The 15857-nt window shown below is 40.2% G+C and overlaps 1 protein-coding gene across 2 annotated transcripts in view; it reads left to right on the forward strand.

Annotated features, from left to right (window-relative positions):
• Positions 1-15857, forward strand: part of plcb3 (phospholipase C, beta 3 (phosphatidylinositol-specific)) — a 59905-nt gene that overhangs the window by 9723 nt on the left and 34325 nt on the right. For both annotated transcript variants that reach the window (XM_027142795.2, XM_027142796.2), the window contains exon 2: positions 11264-11350. In XM_027142795.2, coding sequence (XP_026998596.1) covers positions 11264-11350 — 87 coding nt within the window. The remainder of the gene's footprint in view (positions 1-11263; positions 11351-15857) is intronic.

Here is a 15857-nt window from a genome sequence, read left to right on the forward strand (position 1 = left end):
TTCCCCAGAAAAGCATCATTAATCATGGAGACAAACTAAGTTAACGGAATAGATTAGACAGATTTAGACAGAGCCTAGTTGAGGATTGAGGTTTTAAACCTTGTTAACATGTTTAATGGGTTTTGCTGACTGCGAGAGCAACCTGTTTTTTACAGGAATGTCCTGAGAAATGTGGGACAGGTGGTCCATCTTATCTCTGTGGCTCATCTGCTCCTGACATGCGACCTGACCGGTCAGACCAATGCTCACAACATACAAGTGTTATGAAGAAACTGGCTTCAAGAATAATAATTCTTCTTCTTCTTCTTGTTCTTCTTCTTTTTTTCTTCTTTTTCTTTTCTTCTTCTCTGCAGTAGTAGTAATAGTAGTAGGAATAATACAATGCATCATTGATAATTATTTCATATTCACTGATGTTATTTATCTATCTATCTATCTATCTATCTATCTATCTATCTATCTATCTATCTATCTATCTATCTATCTATCTATCTATCTATCTATCTATCTATCTATCTATCTATCTATCTATCTATCTATCTATCTATCTATCTATCTATCTATCTATTTTTAAATACATCTATTATTTGTCCAAAAGTGTACATGGACATCTGACCATCGCTGACCTTCTTTTGGTGTTTAAAACATTGGATGCGGACATTATTTCCAGTTTAATTTGACCAGGTTACAATTCAACGTATACACACTGACACATGACCCTGTGACACTCATTGCTCAATACAACCATGGAGATTTGTCTGACCGGTAGAACACGTCCCCTGCGTGTGTAGCACAATCCTGTTGTCCCTGACATGGTGCACATACTCATGCTTGGTCTACTCTAGTTAACAGAACTGCGCTTGGTTATAGGTAGATTGATTGAGACACCGAAAGGACAGTTGGCACTTCGCAGTATTTTAAAAAAAAACTGCACGCTACGTTGTTACGTTATGTTAATGTTTCGTTCCATGTTAATACCTTAATAAACCTAGTCTAATTAATGAATTGTCAATTATTAGTAGATCTGCCTATTATTATTATTATTATTATTATTATTATTACTACTACTCCTACTACTACAAATTAGAATCGTTGAACATTTTTAAGCCTTAAGAAATCTGCCAATAGAATAAGAAACTTTAAAGCTTACAAATATTATAAGTCAAGCTTAAAATATTATAATAAGAAATGTAAAGAAATTCTTTAGATGTTTAGAATCGATTCGAGATATAATCACTCCTCTTTCCCCCTCCCTCTCCTTCTGCCCTCCTCAAGTGTTTACCTCGTCCCCCTCGCGCATCCTGTTTATGGCCAGGACAGACGTACACACTACATAACTCCTATTCCACAATACGCACATATGTCCCAAAGATGTGCTGTTTTATGTGGTACGGCTTTTCCCCAGGCGGTACCAAGCATCACGCATGAAAGCGGTAGGTCCAGTACACGCAAAACATGGCCTGTGCTGGCTTTGCTCGTCTCAGGAGGAGATTTCGTATAACAGCTTTGAAAAGCTGTACTTCCAAAAGCAGACACTTGCTTTTAATCAGCGCTACGAATGATTTTGCATTCAGCCAAATTTGAAAATGGGATTCGCATGGAATTACAAGGCTTTTGCCCTATACATATTAAATAAAGCAGGATAAAACTGTGGGCACCTCCTTTGAAAGCTACCATACTACTATACTATACTATACAGAAGGCAAAAAGCAGTACACCCAAGGAGTAGCGTGAATACATTCTCAGTATTCGTAAAAAAAAAAGAAAGCGAGAAATAACCAGATGACTAACTGCTTCCTCCATGATTCAGCAGGCAACACGACTGCTGCTGAAGAGCCGTGTGTAAGTGCTGTAGGTATTAAACCTTGATCCTTGTGGTTAAACTCCTTCTTGTTTAACAACACCTGACTGCAATGTTGTTGAAGGTCTAAATAACAGCTGCGGTTTTTGGTTAATCTCATGTTATAGATCACATGACGGGGCCAACATGGTGGTTGTAGTAAGTCCAGATTGCATTCATACTGCACACATAGCACGCAGAAGGTACTGTGACGGTACGTGATTTCGGACATGCGCCTGGGTGTTTTTACTAGCGACAAGTAAATCGGTTTCATTATATCAGTTCCATTAGTGATATGGAACTTCTGTGTCTGTATGTTTTGTGTTGATCGAATAGCAAATGCTATTTTGCTATTTTATTGTCGTGTATGAAAGAAGAGAAATGACCTTAAATTTTGATTTAAACAGTCACACTAATACAATGTATTTTGCTTAGCTTGGGGATAACAGCAGCTTCTCTGTTTTCCGTGTCGGAATTCCGAATTGAGAAGCGTTTTTTTCTTTCTCGTTCCAAGTCGAAGTTTGAAATATGTATAATTGCACTAAAGAATGTCCTGAATTACTGATTAATTTCCCCCCTAATGAAAGGCCTCTTGTTTGCGCCTCTCTGGTGTAGCTTAGAGGCCCTGTCTCTGTGAGGCCCTCGGGGCTATTGCTGTGCATTACTCTAGGTATCTTGCTTGTTGTACATCTTTTTAGCTCAACTCGTCCGTGAGGGCCCGTGAAGCAGTACTTTGACCCCATCACCTTAAAGAAGAGACGTTGCACTTGTGCTCTGTGCTTATTTGTGAGTGCCTTTGTATGAGAGAGTACATCTAGTGCAGATCATTCATGAGGCCTTGGAAGCATTGCTTTGTGGTTCTGTGGTGTTGCACATCTGTGAGACTCTCAGGTGAGGTGTTCAGAAGTAGTACTTGTGTGGTTCTCTGGCACAACTCATCCCTCTGAAACAGTACTATATGGTTCTCTGGTGCAGCTTGTTCATAAGCCCCTCTATAGCAGTACTTGTGGATCTCTGACACAGCTCCTGTCAAAGGACATCTGAAGCAGTTCTGTGTGGTTCTCTAGTGCAGTTCTTGTTTGAGGTCCTCTGAAGCAATACATTGTGGCTCTTTGCTGCAGCTCATTAATTGGGACCTCTGAAGTAGCGTCATGCTTCATGCCAACTTGCTTGTGGTGCATTTTGGCATTCGGTCACACACGTTTGAGGCGGTACTTTATGGCTCTTTGATGCAGCGCTTAGTCCGATAGGCCGTTGGCTGCAGCAGTTTGTTCCTCAGAGCTCTCAGAAAAATGTTTGTTTGATGCACTCACTCCGGAAGACTATTAGAAACAGTTCTATGGCCAGTGTTGACTTTTGCTCGTGTGTTAATGAATGTCTCACCACACACAGAAACACGCTAGAGAATACTTGACACAGAGGTGAGAGAGCAAGGGTTTGAAGGGCGGTGTTACAACAAAATGCCACTTTGTCAATCTCAGCTTTCCGCAATTCACATGTGGGTGTGTTTGACCTTTGCACTCTGCCTCCAGGCTTTCCTCTCTACCTCGATTAGGATTGTTGGCTTGTTCCTGAGGGAGACCTGGTACTGTTTGTGTATGGGTGTGTGTTTGTTTTATGCTGCTGGAACGTGCAGGGAGGCTGCAGTAAATCATTGAAATCATGTCATAGCTGCTCAAAGGTCTCGCTATCTCCATCTGTCTCCTGTCTTTTTTTTTTTTTTTCTCCAGATTTTTTTTTCTTTGTCCCCATTCTGCCTCTATCTCTAACTCCTCCTCCTACTAGTGTCTACTGTGTATCCTTGTCTTTTTTTCTTTGCTAATGAGTAAAAATATAAATTACGGAGAGTCTTAGCAGTATTCTGTTACAAATGGTCAATAGACAAACTGAAACACAGCAGGAAACTAAACACACACTCTAAGAAATGGCTTGTTTACCTTCCCTCTTTGTTTCAACATGCCCAGCAATTATACACTATGAATCTTGCAACACATTTCCTTCTCCAGGTCTATGGCCTTATATGTTCTTATATGTTCTCATTTTAACATGCAGTACATCTCATGTCAAGTATTTATTGTTGGGAATTGCAATCCCTTTTAGCCTCTCTTTCAAGTCGTCGGCTATCGTCGTTGTTCGGTCCGTCTGCCGCTGACGTTACGCAACAGTGTTCGTTTCTGTCACTACTGTTTGTTGGTACTGTATCTTGTGCACATGTAGCAATAATTCTTGAGAATGTGTCCTATTCTTCTGACCACAAGAGACACAGGGCAGCAATGCAGTGCATACATATACAGTGAAGTATGAAAACCTAGAGGAGATTAAAGTAGCAGTGGTTTGGGTTGCTTGTATGCGTTAGTTCAGTTTGAGAAGAAGGAATGTAAGATGCAAAATATGTAGCTCTATAACATGTTAAATAATGTTAAACGTTACTCCATAACTTATAATAACGTAGATAATCGATGTATCTGGAATTGCATTTATTCTGTAATAGCATGTAATTTAAGAAATTGATTCACTGGAGAAATTGATTCAGTTGATAAATTGATTTATTGCGGAACTGATTCAAATTTATTCAAGTAAGACAGTAAGATGTGCTGCTATGTTTACTACAAAAGGAAAGCAAAAGGTTTTGCAGTAGTAATGCATTGGTGAGTTGCACTTCCCATTCTGCACATTTTCTGGAATTCAAATGCTTTGTTAATTATGTTTGTAGTTGCATTGTTTGTTTTTTTTTTCTTTTTTTTAACTAGCATTCAGCTCATGCGGTGGAACTGTTGAGGAACCTGAACCTAACCAAATGATAAATGACTCATTCTTCTTTATCGACATATTCAACATTGGATCTTCTGGTCCTTTAACAGGCCTGTCATCTTCTACCCTGAGCCTGCTAATCATTTTCTAAAAGTTTGGATAGAAAGAGTTACTAATATTAGTAACAGGCTCTTCCAATGAGAAATTGGTCTGAAGCAGGAATTATTAAGTGAAAACGGAAAATCTGAAGTCTGAAATCTCCCTTTTAAGTAGAATCTGAAGTGTATCTATTATCACATCAATACACAGAAATTGTTCACCTACAAGTGAAGGCTGATTGTGAAATTTGATTAGAGAGCTGAATTTTCAAGTATTTCGGGTTCCCAGTGTTCCAAAAAACTCCCCCATTAAACTGATCCTACTGGTGTCTGTCGAATCAAAATACAAATGACACAAAAGGATTATGCTGATTCTGTCTATTGTTTTTCTTTTTTTTTCTTCACAGCCATTCTGAGAGGAAAAGATGATCAAGCATGTTGAGCAGTAGCTCAATTCTTTAACCCTGCCTAGATAAATGAGTAAAAAGTAGGTTGCTCTGGAATACAGTGACTAACTGTATTTCATAAGCACATCCTCTGTTCATCTCATGGTACATCAGTTAGGCAGGTTGAAAAATGTCGAACCAAATGTGTCCCCAAATAAAAAGGGGGACATTTAACTCACTGTGTACAGTGTGGGCTAGAAAGAAATCAGCCCAAGCTTCATCATTCCTATGTGGAAAGAAACTCAACTGCATTCCTCAAGTCTAAAAGTCCATCCTAAAACATTTAACCACAAACAATATGATGTGGATGCCAAAACTGAAACCTTATATGGGGGCTTAATCCTACTAGATGCTAGTCCTTATTCTGCGTAGTTTCTCTAGCCACCCCATACATCTACCGTTCCAATGTTTACACCTATTTCAGCACTTTCTATTAAGACCATAACATACCAAAACGTTGGATGATTGAGTAACGGTTTTTGCTTGTCAAAAGGTTAGTAGTTAGAAACAAGCTACAAAAGCCTTTCAGGTGGAGCGTAGCATTGAGGAGGTGCGAGTACAGATTGAATTGTTTCTCTTTATTGCAATGTGGCGGAATTTTACTTGCGTGGACCGGTAATAGTGTGGAATACACATTTTACAGCTGATTCTGACCTAAGACACTCCTCTAAATAAGTGCGACTGCAATTACAAAATTGACGAAGCATTTTTATTTTAATATAGCACAGCAATAAAGTTTTTATAACGCTGAAAGTGTTTAAAAATATATATATATAATATATAGAAATAAACGCACAATCCAGCTTTAAGTGTTTATAAGCATGTTAATATCACTAGCTGAATACAAGCAGCAGAGCCAAGAGGCCTACAAACTCACCCACTGAAATAGCTGACATAGTTTCTGCATTACTCTGTGTGTATGCATGTTTGTATGCATGTATATGTCTATGTGAGTGAGTGTGTTTTAAGAAGTGAACACAAACACACAACTATTGTGGTCTCTTGGCTTAACCCAGGCCTCATGCTGCTCCAGGTCTTTTATTTAATAGCTTACTAAAAGGGCTGCTTTAATAGTAAACTTGCAGTCCTCTGTGGGACTTTTCATGCTCGTGGGCCCAATACACACACACACACACATTCTCAAGTTCTCACATAAATCCCTGTGTCATGGTGTCAGTGTGTATTTCCAGAAAAACAAACATGCATTTACATTTAAAACATTTGTCAGACGCCCAAGTCTCTATCATCGAATGCATGAACTCTGGTTCACTAGGCTACAGATTTAAGATACCATGAGTCTAACTCACTGTTCAAAGTTTTGTGCACTGTGTTTTGGTATGAAGCTAACAAGCAAGTTTAAGAGTACACGATTTTTCTTTTTCGTAAGCAAGACATAGCCGGAAAGATGCTTGCTTACACTTGTGTACCGTGTGTAATCTTAGCGTACATATAATAGCCGTGGCTGTAGAGTGCACGATCTGTAAGGGATAAACAAAAGCAATTTTTTCTTCATGACATGATGATGGAAACATTCCTTTAAGATTCTGCTCCATGTTAAAACGTTTGCATCACACAATTCCTGCAGATTATTCAGGTATAGTGATGATTGATCTGTATTAACTGAATTAAGTGTGCCAAGAAAACATTCCCCACACCACTACACCACCTCCACCAGCCTCGACTCGGGTCCATGCATTCAGGCTGTTGGCACCAGTTTCTCTCCCTACTATCTGTGTGCCTCAGCAGAAATCTAGGATCTTCAGACCAGACTATCTTTAACTGTCCAGAGTTAGAGACTTCCACCGCAGCCTCAGCTTTCTGTTCTTGAGTGACAGAAATGGAGCCTGACAGTCTTCCTCTTCGATGTGTTGTGAATGGGGTTTTTTTTTTCTGCTCACCACAAGCATACAGTGTTTATCTGAGGTACTGTAGCCTGGGGCAGTGGTGACTGAAGCAGTTAACCCTCTCTACTCCAGAGGTGATGTATCATGGCTGACTCTATGCTCTGACACCAACCTCCAAAGTCAGGATATGTGAAGAAAGAATTTCACTGTGCTGTAATGTATATGTGACAGAATAAAGGCTTCTTCTGCTTCTTTTTTTCTGTCACTTTGAACCAGTCTGGCCATTCTCTCGTGTCGTCTCTCATCAAAGCGTTTCCGTCTGCAGAATCACAGCTGGATGGTTCTTCTTTATTGCACCATTCTGTGAAAGCTCCAGAGACTGCTGTGTGTGTGAAAATCCCAGGGGATCGGCAGTTATAGGAATATTCAGACCAGCTATTCTGACACCAGCAATCATATCACAGTCAAAATCATTGAGATCATTTTTTTTTACTCTATTCTGATGGCTGATGTGAGAAATACCTGAAGCTGCCAGACATATCTGCATTATTGTTTTGCACTGCACTACTGCCACACGATTGGTCAATTAGATAATTGTATGAATGAGCCGGTGTAAAGCTTTCCATAATAATGTGCTCAGTGAGTGTCACAGTTTATGTACTTTGATGCAGGTATCATAATATCTTTTTCTAGCCTCCTTGTGGTCCAGTGGCTGGATCCTGTATTGTTGTCGCAGCCTGGGTTCAATTCCCAAGGCAGGGAGCTAACCCAGCCACCGAAGATCTAACCCTCAGTGCTGATCCCAAACCTGGATTAAATGGGAGGGTTGCATCAGGAAGGGCATCCGGCATATAAACCTCCGCCAAATCTAATATGCGGACCAGATGATCCACTGTGGCAACCCCAAACGGAGCCTCCATCATCATCATATCATAATAACCCTTTTAATAGCAATTATATAGACTATCTAGAGCTTTGAGTCATTTATGGAATCAAAGCTTTTACCCTTTTTGGGTAAAAGCTTTGAGTCATTTATGGAATCAAAGCTTTTACCCTTTTTGGGTGTTCTCTTATTGTGGGCATTTCAAGAGATGATCTTGAAGTCTTGAAGATGAAGTTTTGTTTTGCGTGCTTGTGTGTGTGTGTGTGTGTGTGTGTGTGTGTGTGTGTGTGTGTGTGTGTGTGTGTGTGTGTGTGTGTGTGTTTTTTTGTTTGTGTGTGTGTGTGTGTGTGTGTGTGTGTGTGTGTGTGTGTGTGTGTGTGTGTGTGTGTGTGTGTGTGAAACTCTGATAGGGAGAAGGATCATTAAGGCTTATTAGCTGAAGGCCAGTGCCTGTAGGGGGTGAGGAGATACTGGAATTGATCAATACACTGAAGTGTCTTTTTCAGTCCCTAATGAGTATGTACTATAAGGGTAAAGGTTAAGCTCAGTTCACCAACTAGCACTGCTACAGATTCGGGCAGGATATAAAACGCATGAGCAAAGTTATGAGAAGATCAAAAAGAAAGGCTTACAGTGTGTAACCATAACACCCTCCTTCTCAATGTTCTCCTTCGTCTTACACCCCCCCCCCCACTCCACACTCTTTCATATTGTAATGAATCCACCTGAAGGTGTTCAATGCCGATGGGTCCTGCGCCGAGATGCTTTGTTTATCAAACACTGCTTTGAATGGAGGTCATTCAGGACCCACAATACAACCGTAATATATTTGTGTTTATGCAAATGCCAGACAAGCTGAATACATTTTGTGTGGTGCGGTGCGGTGTGTGTGTGTGTGTGTGTGTGTGTGTGTGTGTAGTGTTTTGGGTTGACAAGCAGAATGGGGAAAAATATTCCTGCATATCTTGGCAATCAGTGAATGTTTTTTTTTCTTTTTCCAAGAAGCCATAAATGTAATCATTGCTGAGAAGTTGATTTGTCCCGTTTGACAACACCCTCAATTTGCTCTGTGTTTGTGGTGTTTTGTTTATTTATTGTTTATCATTTAGACAGACAGCAAGGGGACAGATGTGTAATGGAAAAAAAGAGAAAGAAATGGAATGTACAAGCGGAACCGGGATAAATAAAATGGCATCCGATTGGCCTTTTATTTATTATATATTACAGAAAAACAGGGAAGGATGTAAAAAACTAAATAAAATACAGGCCAAACTAAGAATATCGTACTTCTTTTTGGAGAATGAGGTAACTTTGATTCAAACCAGGAAGATTTTCTCCTTAAACTTGCATCTGATTTCATGAAAAACATTTCAAATCTTGGATGTTCCACCACTTTCTCTGTATTATTTGATTATCTCTCTGTAGCCCTCCCTCTTTCCCGAACAGTGCACATTAAGATGAAAGTATGAGGTTACTCTGTGGATCTTGTGGCTTTGGTGCTGGCGCTTCACCTTTCAGCCATTAGACTCGACTCTAAATCCAACGGTCCCTAAGGGGCCTTGAGTTTTCTCTCTTTCTCTGAAAGCCATCCACTGATCCCAGGCATATCTCCTTCCTCTTGCTGTTTTTCATCTGTTCATCAGCGCTCGGCCTCTAGCACTCAGCTGGAAGGGAACCTTCTTCCGGAGCCGTGGTGAATCCTCAGTTGTCTGCAGAAGACAGCGTACAAGTCCCTAATGACAAGAGATGTGGGGTCTGTGGCAGGAGGTCCACAGGAAATGTCTTTGTCTGACTGTCATTCAGTGGGAAGAAGTGCAGAGCACAGTTCATTAATTCTGCAGTCACATAGTGCACATGGTGTGCACATGGCATGCCTCAGCAGGGCAGGAAATAGCCTCTAATGTCCTTACAAATGGCTCAAGCAAATAGTGTCTTCTCTGAAAAAGGCGTGTCTTAAGTGTCCTTTAGTTCCTCTGGAGGTGTGGCTTCAGTGTCAGTCTCTCTGGAGGAGGCGTGGCTTCAGTGTCCTTCAGTCCCTCTGGAGGAGGCATGGCTTGAGTGTCCTTTAGTTCCTCTGGAGGAGGTGTGGCTTCAGTGTCAGTCTCTCTGGAGGAGGCGTGACTTTAGTGTCCTTTAGTTCCTCTGGAGGAGCTGTGGCTTCAGTGTCCTTCAGTTCCTCTGGAGGAGGCGTGGCTTCAGTGTCCTTTAGTCCCTCTGAAGAAGGCGTAGCTTTAGTGTCCTTAACCCCTCTGGAGGAGGCGTGTTTTTAGTGTCCTTTAGTTCCTCTGGAGAAGGCGTGGCTTCAGTGTCCTTTAGTTCCTCTGGACGAGGTGTGGTCTTAATCGACCTCAGTTCTTGTGAAGGAGGCATGGCTTCAGTGTCCATCAGTCCTTCTGTTCAGTGAAGGAGGCATTGCTAGCAATACTTTCCTATGATTAAAATCCTAACTTTGCATACTGTATTGCACATCCACATTGCCTCAAAACATCCTTTAAATCTAGTCATACTGAATAATTGGCTGCTTTAAATTCAACCGCTTATAGTAGTCCATTCAGCGTCCAACTTGGCAGCTATCCCAGGCAGTTATTTGCAGGCTTCTATCCACTGGAAGGGGGAGAGAATAGTACACCAGAAATGATCGACTAGATGATGTTTCAAACAACCATTTGAGATGTCTGTTAAAATCTGACAGAATGTTGTGATGAATATGTGGTCTCTGGCTCCCTAAATGAGTTTTAGGTTACTCCACCTACTGCACGTGTGTTTATTATTATAAACTGGGCAAACTGAACTCCTACATGCTGGTGTAACTGTGATATAATAACATGCTTATCAGTTTGCATAATACAACCTCCATGTTAAACATTAAACATTACATTCTGCTCTATTTATATTCCATGCAGTGGTGTGACTACTTTTACTTCCTCTGTATAACTGTCTTTGGATTGTTTGCTTCACTTATGCAGATTTGTTATGCCATAAGACAAGACACCCCACTAATGCAGGGATAACTTTTGCTTGTTCTGCTAGTTAAAATCTTTTTGTGTCATGACCTAGGCCATGGTTTTTAAAAACATCTTAGGAGACCGTGTAAAGTGCTTCTATACATTAGACGCTAGCTTTGTGGTGAACAGACTAATCGATAATAAAAATCTTTGCCAGGATCTTTTTTTTTTTTCTTATTGATTAGTCGTTGCAGCTGTAATGCTCTCATTGCTGGTCAGTGATGCATCATTGCTGCTTAAACATAGAGTTTTTGTCCTGTAGGCTTTTGAGTGAATTAGTACGGCCGACTAGTCACCTTGAACACTTTTATTTTCCAGAGTATGTTCCAGTCTGTCACTAGGTGATTGTGTCTTAATTTTCACTGTGTGTGTGTGTGTGTGTGTGTGTGTGTTTAGGAACCCAACAGCGGGCAGCCCACGCTGGTCACCCTGAAAGTGGATCCTGAAGGATTCTTCCTCTACTGGTCCAGTGGATCAAGCACCGTAAGCACTTTATTCCCTCAGTTGGTAAAACTCACTCACTGTTCGTAAAAGTTATGCGAAGCCCTCCAGAGTTCACACCAACTAAAATCATTTGATTCATTTGTTAGATTATTAATGAAAAGTTCATTATTAAGAGGGTTACGCTTTAATATATTTTCTATTTTGTCTGGCACGTTTGTTTTCGTAAAACAAAAAAACTCAGATCTCAATATGCACATTTCAAGCATGTTTACCTGTAAATAAGTTGCTGTGATGTCATCATCTATGCCATTATCATGGTATAAAGCCATAATGTTAAGAAAAGCAAGATTTCAATGTAGTACAAACCTGAGAGAGCTCTTGTAAAGGGAGCAGGAATGTCCAGAAGCTGGAAAGAACAACAACAACAAACATCCTGTTGGTACCTAGTAAATTAGGGCTTAAAAATGTAATGCTAATCTTAATGGCTTATAAATGTAATGTGAATGTGATTTTATGTAAAATATAATCTAAAGAAACATTTGAAGAACAAGTGAACATTTACTCATTTGACTCCTCTAACAAGAAGTCGCCGCTCTAATCACTCTCTTCTTTAATGTTATCCTAGTGATTATTTCCTGGTACAATAATGGCGACAGATTTCATTTGCAGATAAGGACCAGATTCCTTTGTGCTCCTACTGTAACACATTTCCGTTCTCAAAGAGTGTCATGATGCACAGTCATGACTAAATATTAAGTGGTTAGCATGTTTGTCTCACAACTCCATGGTTGGGGGTTCGAATCCTGCCTCTGCTTTGTGTGTGTGTGTGTGTGTGTGTGTGTGTGTGTGTGTGTGTGTGTGTGTGTGTGTGTGTGTGTGTGTGGGCTACACATTGCAGGACACAGTGTCCTTCACCTTGTGGATGTGGGATGTGGTAGCCTAGTGTTTAAGGTGTTGGGCTACCAATCGGAAGGTGTAAGTTCGATTCTTACGTCCACCAAGCTGCCACTGCTGGGCCCCTGAGCAAGGCCCTTAACCCTCAATTGCTCAGTTGTATAAAAATGAGATAAAAATGTAAGTCACTCTGGATAAGGGCATCTGCTAAATGCTTTAAATGTAAATGTTGTGAGTCCCCATTATAGTCTCCTATTATAGTGTCCAGGTTCCCAGTGACAGAAAAGGGATGAATGATGGCATTTACTAACAGCTGTGACTCAATAACATTTATTCAGGTGTGTCAGTCATGTTGTCTGCTAAACAATAGCAATGACACATTTATTGTATTCAGGTGTTTTGGATTGGATCACACGCTGATTTCTGGCCCTTTCTTGTAAAGTCACTGTAAAGCAGATTAAAAACAGAGAACCGCATTTGACTTTCATTGTTTTTATTAGACTTCTTGATAAATTGTGCCTTGTCCACTTCAGCCTGTATTTTCTTTATATTAATTCTGTTTTGTTGACTGTTACTGTCCTCACGAATTCTATCAGATTTCAGCCGGTGCAATTAAATCTGGCTCTCGCCTATACTTAATATAATTTCTTTTTTTCTTGTTTCCTCTTTCTCTTCTTTTCACTTTACAGGCTTGTCAGTGCGGCATGTAAGGCATGCGGTTCATTCAGCTATTGTCTCCTGTGTGTTAGGATTTGATTTCCTGTAATTGGTTGTCATGTGACACGCTGTAAATATGCATGTGAGCAGAATACAATAACAGAACTGTAAAAGGAAACGAAAACTATTCAAAATACAAATATCTTATACATGTAACTGGTGTTTTCTTTTATAAAATATCTAATTAAAATCATATATAGGTTTTATGAATGTAAGGATAAAGTTATAGATTAGGGATAGACACGATTTCTCTTGTAATAAAGAGAACTTGTGCAAATACTTTCACACAAAAACTGAAAGTCACTTCTTCAGGAGATGAGCACTGTGTGTGTGTGTGTGTGTGTGTGTGTGTGTGTGTGTGTTGTAGTATTAGGACACTAGGGCAATCTTCGCCTGAGGAGAAGCAGTAACCCTGTTTGGTGGTAGGAATAAATGCCCAGGGGAAGCCAGCTTCGTCTATAGAGGAAAGAGGACATCTCATCTCGTCTCTTCAGTAACTGCATACTTTTAGATTCGACGTCACTATTATTATATTTAATAATACCATTATCGCACATAGCCCTTTTTTTTTCTGTTGCTTCTCCTTCTAAGTAGCGTAAAGTTGTTAAAAGTCAGTCGCACTTCCACGAATCCACGTTTGTCCTTCTCTAACCTTTTTAGTTTTCTTATCTTTTACTTTTCTTTGGTCTGTCAAGCACTAGCCGCGTTTTCTTCTTTGCGTCTGAAAACACTACAAGGTTTGGTGTTGGTGATGGTGTGTGTGAGTAAGTAGAACACTGTAGAATAGTTTTTGTTGATAAAAGGAAAGCACACCCTGTTGAAAACCTCCTCCCATGTATTATTCTCTTGTTATATTGTGACTCTTCCTCAGTGTTTATTAATACCGGCTAGTAGAGCACACACTGTGCTGGTTGGACTTGTTTGGCTGCCATGTTTTGAATCTACTTGGAGGGAAACGTGTTTCTCCTGATGGAATTGGTCTCTTCCAGGATAATAATACCGTATGTTTACAGGGCATGGAGGTTTAATGAATCTTGTAATGAGTATGAATATGAATATATTCATACTCATATGATATAACCTGCACAGTCACCAAGTCTTAGAGATTTTGAAGTGACACTTAAGGCTACGTTTACATGTGCAGCGACTCTCAGCGAACAGACATCGTTCATTCTTTATTCGCAGCGCCGTCCGCTGACCTGAACGATAACAGCGGTTGGAGATTAGCTGTGGGTGGGTCCAGCGACTGAACAAAAATGAGGAAAACAAAAGCAGCGAACAATGAGCGTGAAGACAGAAGAGAGCTTGTGATCCTTAGTAAAGGATCATAAGGATGTGTTATCATACAAAGTCCTCAACGGACTTTATTTTTTACTTTCTCTCGAGGATCGCTGACACTGGTGACCTCAGAAAATCTAAAAAAATTCTCTCATGACAGAAAACTGCACCATCAACAATTACAAGCATTTTAATGTGTATATATGGACAAAGTGAAAAACACAATATATGGCCAAAAGTATGTGTACCCCGGATCATCACAACCATATGTGCCATATAGAATCTCTCCCTGGTCGTGGTGCTAACCCATCAGATGTTGCACACACACACACACACACACACACACTTGCACTCTATGGGCAGTTTAGAGATGTTGATCAGAAACAATTCATGTCTTTGGACTTGGGAAGGAAACCGTAGTACCCAGATCACAGGGAAAACATGCAAACTACATGCACACAGGGCGGAGGCAGGAACTGGTAAATAGAACCACCAACCCTGGAGGTGCAAGGCCAGCATGCTTAGCTACTTTGCTCCCACTGTAGAACATCAGATTCCAGACTCTTCTGAGACACTTCTTTCAGCTAGAAGAGCATTAAGCATGGGGTCAGGCACAGATGTTAAGTGAGGAGGTCTGGGGTGCAGTCAGCACCAGGGGTGTTCAGTCAGTGTGAAATCAGAGCTCTGTACAGGCCTCTTGAGTATTTGAGAACTTGCGTTCTCCTACAACTTATACAGCAACCATGATAAACCAGGTCTTCATGGAGTTTGTGCCTTTTTCGATCCTAACTACCGTCCGAACTGCTGTTCTAGATAATCAATTGACCTTCTGACAACAGTGCTGTGGTATAATATCAGTTAATGAATTAATACTGTCTTTTGATAATACTTTATATCAGGAGAATAGAATAGCCAATAGAATTATATTGTGCTGTCTCATGTTTATTTCCATTTTGAATGATTTGCTCTCGCCGCTTGAGGTCTTCAATGGGAAGATCAAGAAGAACGCAATCTAAATAATCCAGCTAAAAATGACCAGGTCGTCGTATCATATTGTACAATCTCAGGTACATTCTCACAACCAACTTCTTGTTTATTGTCTTTTATATGTTACAAATAAGTTGATATAAGTTCATGTAGAAATAGGACAGATCTAAAGGAAGAATGATTGGGTCCTAGCATGCAGAAGAGACGTTCTAGTGTAGTCTAGCAAAGACTTTCACACAAGAAAAAAAAAGTCAGTACAGCAAGAAACACAACAGCTGAGAAACATTAAAACATGAACTTTTGTCTCATACACAATCATACACAGTTCGTCATGAAGTGAAACGCTTTTTACGAGGCACCGTGCACTTCATACAGAGTCCAGAAGTTTAAGAGTAACGTACCGCCCAAGAACAAAGAAGAGAAACGCTATACATTTCCACAGTGCTGGAGTTTGCTCTTGTCAGAAATAAAGTGCAGATACAACATGTGATCACCTGCTGGCTGTTGAACAAAAAGAAATATGGGTGGCCTTGTACAGCAGAAGAGTCTGAATAAAACATACCTACCATTAAAGGCAAGAGTCACGTGTAAGGATCTGTCAGAATCTAAAAGCAGACAGTGCTCTTCACCAAAATGTATACACTGTAATAAAAACTCTACAAACCCTTTT

Source organism: Tachysurus fulvidraco, chromosome 1, assembly GCF_022655615.1.
Source record: "Tachysurus fulvidraco isolate hzauxx_2018 chromosome 1, HZAU_PFXX_2.0, whole genome shotgun sequence".
Classification (NCBI taxonomy): domain Eukaryota; kingdom Metazoa; phylum Chordata; class Actinopteri; order Siluriformes; family Bagridae; genus Tachysurus; species Tachysurus fulvidraco.